The 7,788-nt window shown below is 48.8% G+C and overlaps 1 protein-coding gene across 1 annotated transcript; it reads right to left on the bottom strand.

The window, feature by feature from the left end:
- Positions 1-793: 793 nt before the first annotated feature.
- LOC119446699 (calcium-activated chloride channel regulator 4A) lies at positions 794-6,839 on the bottom strand. The gene has a single exon (XM_037711209.2). It carries the CDS (start codon positions 6,292-6,294, stop codon positions 3,130-3,132), a length of 3,165 nt encoding a protein of 1,054 aa, XP_037567137.1. The 5' UTR covers positions 6,295-6,839; the 3' UTR covers positions 794-3,129.
- Positions 6,840-7,788: the final 949 nt, after the last annotated feature.

The following is a 7,788-nucleotide window of genomic DNA, read 5'->3' as shown; positions in this document are numbered from 1 at the left end:
CGTTTATCTGGCTACTGTCATGTATCTAGATAGCGCAGTCTAAAAATACGTGCCTCTGGGCCAATTTTGGGTATGTACCCCATGGTATGTGCCACCGCATGGGTATGTGCTACGTGGTTATGTGCACTAGGTGTGTCCCGCTCTTCAATGAACCTCTTTGACGACAACTTGTGCTGTGCCACTGGGTGTGTGCTACGGGATCCACTACGTATGGGCCACTGGGTAAGCGCCACTGCGCATGTTCCGTCCTTCAACGAACCTCTTTGACGCCAGTGTCAGTAGGTATCATTACGACAACAACCAATATCTACGTAATGCTTAGCATTATGTATATGGCAACTCGACTTGAGTCTGCTTGGAATTTTTATACAGGATCCCATTTGATGATCATGGGTTATGAATATGGAACATACAGTGCACATGGCTTTTTTTTTTTTTTTTTTTTTTTTTTTTTTTTTTTTTTTTTTTAGTCAATAGGGAAAGCTACTCGCGGGACATACTCCACAAGAGACGCCGCAAGGATACGACTGTCGCGGCAGGGAATCAAATCCGCGACCTGGTGGTCTGCAGAAGAATGCCAATGCCACCACAGAGTTCAGTGCCTGTGTAATGATAGCTGTGATCTCAATCCTCACGAACGCGTTTCTGTAACCGGGAAAGAATGTAGCGATGTAGAGAACCATGATGATTGCTTCCGGCATGATGTTTTAAGGGAAACACACACGCATCTTCACGACATCTATACAATAATCAGCGTGAAACTTCACGCATGTTAAAAAAAGTCGCAGTTTCGCCCGAAAGGCGAAGCATTAGTTGCGATAGCAAATTAGTAGAGAGCTACACGAGGTAGGGATAGTAGTTTTTTACTTCCACCAGTGTTACAGTGGGCCGACATCCTTCAAGAAGAAGGCCACCGCCAAGATTCTGGCCTTTCTATGAGATTACGTTAGCAATAAAGGAGTAACGAAGTCCGGATAAAAGCTAATGTTGAGCGCGGCTGGCAGCCTTGCCGAAAAAAGGCAGGCCACATGGCGTAAGGTGTCTGGCACAGGACGTTTTACAGATAAAGGAGAAAAAAATTATATAACGCATGTTCCGCCCAAGTTCTTCTCTTTTCTAAAGCAGAACAGTGAGCTGGCTTTCAGCAATGCTGATGCGCGCGCAGGTATTTTGGTGAAGTGGTCACTACGTCATCATTCGACCACGTGGCCGAATCGACACCCTCAACCCGCTATGAGTTCAAGGAACAATAATATGAGCTAGACAGCCGTTTACGCTCTACGAACAGCGACTGCCACGGTTTGTGGCTACGAAGCTGCCGAAAATTAAGGAGACGTGTGCAACAGCGAGGTTTATTGTTCCCTTAACGACATCTTGCACGCACAAGCAAGTACTATTGAACGATACATATAAAGGACGTTTATACAGTAATCTCGACATTTCCGAGATTAAACTCGACATAAACTTCTGAGAGGGATATGGGAAGTGATTTAAATCGATAAGGACGAAACAGCTTCAGCGATATTTCGCGTTGTACTCGTACTCAAACGAACGCGAAATTTCGCATTAGAACAGCATAATCTCAGGAACACACACAGTTCAACAAAGGCGATTCAGTAAAGCTTTGATGCTTTTGCGAGATGATTCACGAAAGAGATAATGAAAATTGCCAGCACCAAGCGAGATACATGTCCTGTTATTCGCTGAATAAATTGTTTTATTCAGCTTTCGTTTCACACATTTCATACGACGGACTACAAGCAGCTAGATGCGTTTACCGCAAACAAGAAACTGAGCATATAAAAACTACATGCAGGTATGGGAAGAACGCGACGTTGTCTCTTGGCTTCTCTTGAATTTGGTTCTCGCAGCATTCATACGGTGAAAACACCACACACGCAATGACGCTAAAAAATTTCTAGCTATGATCGCATTACAGTGAACACAATAAAACAATGCAGTGTCAGCTTATGAGTGTATTTACAAAGAGTAAAAATCTTGGCAATGTAAAACGCAGTGCAATACTAAAACAAAAAATAGACGATACTATTTTGTACATCTGTTCGAGTGACCAACACCACGCACTCGCGGGCACGATAGGAAAGGTGACGTGCAAGTTCAAGCAAATCAGCAACGGAAACATTCGTCGGAGGAAGCATCTATACTGTTGTGAAGTTAAAAAAAAAATGGGAGGCTGCTTAACTTTCCTTACAGGCTCATGTCGAAGGTGAATTAAATCGTCGGTAAAATGGAGCATGTACTATCGTCGTCAAATGAAACGCGAACAACAAAGCGCGTGGCCGAAGCATAACGGAAGGTACAGTTGGTACAGTGCGCATCGTCCAGTCCATTGACAGGCGCGTACATCCGGTTTGACCGCACTGCGAGGTTATGCTCCCCCTTTTCGTTTCCCCCTGTTCTGGTTCTCTTTTAGCTCCAAGCAAGAAAAGATACTGGCGCAGTTATGATGATGGCGCGAACCGTACCACGCGCACCGCTGTTCGCGTTTCACTTGAAACCGATAGCACTTACGGTTTCACCGCACTGTGCGATAATACTCGCCCTATTCTGCGATATTTTAGTATCTGCATTCTTCGATTTTTATTTTCTAGCCTTCAAGTAAAAGAGAACCAGAACAGAAACGAAAAGAAGCAGTAATGGCACCATCACCTCGCAGTGCGGTCAAACCGGATGTGCGCGCCTGTCAATGGTGAGGACAGGACGACGCGCACTATACCTTCAGTTATGCTTCTGCCACGCGCTCCTCTGTTCGCGTTTCATCTGACGCCGATAGTACTCACATGCTTTAGGGATTCTCTGTTTAGGAAGAGAACTGTTAGGGCAGCTGCACAAGCAATGCAAAACTACTTTCTCAAGCTGTAAACAAGGACACACGCGATTGTCACTCAAGTGTGCCGGAACCGGCCTCTTGTCTTATCGAAAGTTGCAGCTACACACACTGTGCAGTATATGTATGCCACCTTCCCCTCACAACAAAACCGTTCGTCTGCTTTCAGACCGACAAAGCTCGCACGGGCAGAACGCGGTTGAGGGGCCGAACCACTACACAGAAGCCCGTAGCACTTGTAAAAACGCACTTGTAGGCTCCCACGCCTCGCTCCTTCGCAGTTACACAAACGTCTGTCTCCTGGGCACAGTCGAGAAGTCTGGAGGCAAGCGACGCGATCCTGGGTCACACGGCGGGCTCTGCACGGGACTCAGTTTGGTCACGTACGGCTTTACGGCCGGCAGGCCGATGTCGTCCCGATCGTCCCTGCCCTGCGGCGTCGTCCATACCTGTGCCGGACGATAAGACTGGTCTTCCGAGGGTGCACCTGAAGAGGAGGACAGGTCAGCGCGCTGCGGAGCCGACGGCGTCCTCCGGGTTCCATTTTGTGGCGCCTTCTTGGCTTTCTCGTGTTCATATTGGTCCAATAGGTAGTCGGCCGAGTAGGAGTTAATGGGGCTGATGCTGCTGCCGTTGAAGAGCGACGTCGCGTACGGGCTCGCTTTGTCGTCACTGTCCTCCTTCTTTGGAGTCGTCGAACCGTTCTGTGCGATGGGAGCCGAGATGATGGGCCGCGCCCTCGTGGGCGGTGGCGGCGGCGAACCTTCTTGCGAGCCCCCCTTGCTCGGTTTTCCTCGTCTCCTAAAGCACACGACCAGCACGATGATGATGATCAGAATCAACAGAAACAGCAGTGGAAGCACGATGGCTAAGGCAAGCTGAAGGGACGTCAAACCACCCCTCAGGTAATTGCGGTCGTTGGTCTCCGTACCGGTTACGATTGTGTCTTGCGTGCCATCTCCTCCTGGAACAACCGCGGGAGGTGTAGGCGCCGGGAAAGTCACTTCCACCACATTGGACACGGGACCCTTGTTCGAATCGTCGTCGGCCCGGATAGCGAAGTAGTAGCTCCCACCGCGATCACCGTGGTTAAAATTGAACGCGCACGTTTCGCGTTCGCCGAAGGGTTTCGGCGAGTGAGCAAGATTGTCGATATCGTATTCCTCGATTTTCTTTCCGGACGTTTCAAACAGCTGCGTGAAGTCTACGGCGGTGTCAAAAAATCTGATTTCGTAGCTCTTTGCCGTACCGTGATCGTAGTCGTTTCCCGGTGCAGTCCATTCGAGTGTAACACGATCGCCGACGCGGCTCGCTGTCAGGTCGGTAACGCGACTTGGCGGGTATATGTCACCTCGAGGCCTGTCAGCGATGCTGAAGAACGATCCGTATTCGAAATAACGCAAGAACGGTCCCGACAACACTGACCCTTCTTTTGGAAACTGACTTCCACAGCACTGAGCTGGCGGTGATGTCGACGCTTCGTTCCACGCGGCGCCACCGACTATGACGCTCTGATCGGACCCTTCGGCACGCACTGACAAGGTATATAGACCCTTCTTAGAAAATCCAGTGAAGTATCGGCTATAGATACCGTCTCCAGCGGTGATGTCGGGGATCCCCGCCCCGTTGTCCACAAGAAGTAATTCAGTCAGGTTTCCCTCTGGATCGACCACTGTTGCAGTGACACTAACGAATCGAATAGGGTTTGAGCCTTTCCGAACTTCGGCGTAAATTAGAAACGGCTTCGAAGGGTCTACATTCGAAAATTCGGAGCTAAGCCAGGCACTGATCGTAACTGGCGGATCGGCAATCGAAGACGTCTGAAGCCAAACTTCAAGCTTCACTGGATTGGGCATAGAAGTCTCAGGCTTAATCCGCAACGTCCACTGACCGGCAGAAGCATTCTGTATCTTGAATTGCTGGACATTAAACGGCTGAGCTGTTAGTTCTGGGCTGTCTACATCATAAACCTTATCTGTCGGTGAATGGAGTACAATGTAGTTTGTATAATAAGACGCTTCATCTGCTTCCTCGAATACGATGTCCACTCCAAGCGTCATCATGCCTTGTGAGTCAACATAAAATACCTCAGTAGTTTCCTCACCTTGTTGAACTGGGTCTATTACTTTCTGTTTCAAGATTATCGGGGCCTTAGTCTCCGCGTAAGATGTCTTGCTGAATGCCAAAGCAGCGATTGCGTTCGTCTGCTGCGTGTAAGCCAGCGCTCTTTTCTTGTAAGACTGGGCTAAAAACACGTTGCCATCGTATTCAGAGCAGAGCTTTTCAACGTTGTTTTCAGCGCCGCTTTTAGAAAGAAGCAGAGCGTTAACTCTGACTTGTTTACCGGCCAACGTTTTCCTGGCAGCGTTGAGGTCCTCAAAACGAATTTCGTCGTGAGATATTAAAAGAATAGAGCCCTGTAGTCCTGTCCATTCTTGTGCATTTGCGCCCAGGAGTTCCAAAGCCTTGACAACTGCCCGCTCAAGAGTTGAAGTGACACGACGAGATGTCGGATAGCTTTTGGCGAACTGTTCTCTCTGTTCCTTGGTATTCATGTCAATGAGCCCACTGTCGGCATAAAACACGCTCGTACTGTAGGCCACCAACGCCATCATCGAGCGCTCTGGGACCAGTGTCTGAGCAAACTTCCTGAGCGCAGTGAGTGTCGTCGCGTACGGCGTGGGAGTGGACAGATCTCTCGATTCGACATTCCAGACGACGACTAGGTGCAGCGGAGCCTCTTGGACGATATTCAACTTGGCGCGCTCGTAGGGAGATTCGCCCCTTAGATTGACACCACGAAAATCATCAGACTGGTAAATCACGTCCCGAGCGCTTCGCGTTTCACAAAGAACGGCCTGCTTCGTGACGGCCGCCTCGGGCGAGTACAGAGGGTCATCCGGCACAAGCTCTTCGCTGAAGACGCCGTACCTGAGACGGAGCCATTCCGCGGCCATCGCTTCGCCGTCGATCTTGACGACAGAGGAGAAAGGCAGCACCGTTCGCAGGCCTTGGACACCACACGAGCCATACTGCAGGGTGTACGGGTGCTCACCGAAAAGGGCGCCTTTGTCGGGCTCGATCACGAAGTGCGATGAGCTGAAGCTGGGCCTGGAGCTCACCGTGATTTTATAGTCGTGACTGCTGCGGTTGCTGTCGACGATGGTCGAAGCGCTGAGTGAACTGGGAACGAGCAGAGTCACCTCTTGGAAAAAGGCACGGCCTGGACCCAGCTCTTGGTACACTTTCTTCGATGCCAACTCGACGAGTTCGGCGACGGTGTGCGCAAAGTCGTCAGGCAGACTTGCTTGCGATATCCTCGGTGAGACGGCAATGGTGACGCCCGTGTAACCGTTGCGACGAAGTACGACGTTACCTTGGGCCACCACAGAGCCACACAAGCACGAGGCGACGAGCAGCAGCGGAACACGAACACACCAGCGCATTTCCGGAACCAATGCGGCGGCGACGGCAGCCTGGCGGTTACTTCGAAGCGGGGTCCATTTTGGAAGAGCGGGCTTGTCTGTGTGCGGACCCGCAATTGCGGCTGATAAGGTTGCTTAGCAATCATCGGCCGTCAGAGATAAACGACCTCGCGGGATGCCGGCTGGGAGATAGGCTGTGGTTAAGAACAGTGCGATGCGACGACGCCCATGGCCTTTGGATTCGGTCGATCGAGAGCTCTTAAAGTTGCTGCTTCTTTCGTGGCACGATAAAACTAGCGGGAGGCAGTAGGACAGTGTGACGTCAGGTGATTGTCACGCAATGAACTGGACGAGCGCATGAAAATAATTGGCAAAGCCGTTCTGTGGAACCCCGCAAGGTGGGGGAAATTTCATGCAAGTAAAAATGCCGGGGAAAACTTTCCCTTGGATGAAAAATAAATGTTCCACCCCGTAAAATTATAAGCGATAGGAACTCCCTCGGGCACACAATGAAAGTAAACTTCATTTCCCCATAGGGTGCTTCGCACAAGTAGTTCATGTGTCTTGAAAATCAGGTTATAATTTCTACGCTACATTAGAAAATCACGGATTGGATGATTATAAATTAGATGCTCCCTCGTTATGATAATCAAATCACTGAATGTTGATGCTTCATATCGAGAAAGCACAGTCCGTTCAGGTCAAGAGATCTGTAACAGTAAAGGCAGCTGCAGGCGATGATAAGACAAGATGATAAAATATTTGGAAACACCCACAGTGACCGCGTCACGAAACGAAAGTGAATCACTTTGTGCATACGTGTTTTCTCCTTTTTTTATGATTCAGCAAGAAGACTGATAAATATACTGAAGCCTGACAGTTTCACATCCGGTGACAGTTTCCCAAATTGTAGCCTTTCGCGTTTAGAGTTGACAAGCGCACTTAATTTCAGAAATGCGACCCACGCATGTTTCTTTCTTTTCTTTCGTTCTTCTTTTGTTTGTTTGTTTGTTTGTTTGTTTGTTTGTTTGTTTGTTTGTTTGTTTGTTTGTTTGTTTGTTTGTTTGTTTGTTTGTTTGTTTGTTTGTTTGTTTGTTTGCGTAATCACAGGTTTGTTAAGAAAGTTAACCTGCGTGGATTTTCGTCACGAAAACTGAGTTATAAGCCAGCATTTATATTTAACATTTCTCACCAGTCCCCTGTTTCCTTGCGTGTTCTCAAACATATTATTCCGCTAATCGCTGCGTTAACTAATGCCACAGAAATGATGTAGTTCGTTCTTCTTGCTGATTTATGCATGATCTTCAACATTCGCTATAATGTCGGAGCAATGGCGCGGCATAGTCGAATCTACAGCTAGCGATAAGCTTGTTTCTCTTATCCAGCGCAACATTTTATTGTGTTCGAACGAAAACACCGTATTGTACGTATACAACAGTAAGCAGGAAGCAATTGCGGCACAAGAAAGGCGCGCATCTCAACTGGAAAGCACCAGAAAGGACTAAACCGTTTGTG

This window comes from Dermacentor silvarum, chromosome 3, assembly GCF_013339745.2.
Source record: "Dermacentor silvarum isolate Dsil-2018 chromosome 3, BIME_Dsil_1.4, whole genome shotgun sequence".
Classification (NCBI taxonomy): Eukaryota; Metazoa; Arthropoda; class Arachnida; order Ixodida; family Ixodidae; genus Dermacentor; species Dermacentor silvarum.
Note: the sequence above shows the minus strand (reverse complement) of the source record. Positions and strands in the feature narration are given on the sequence as shown.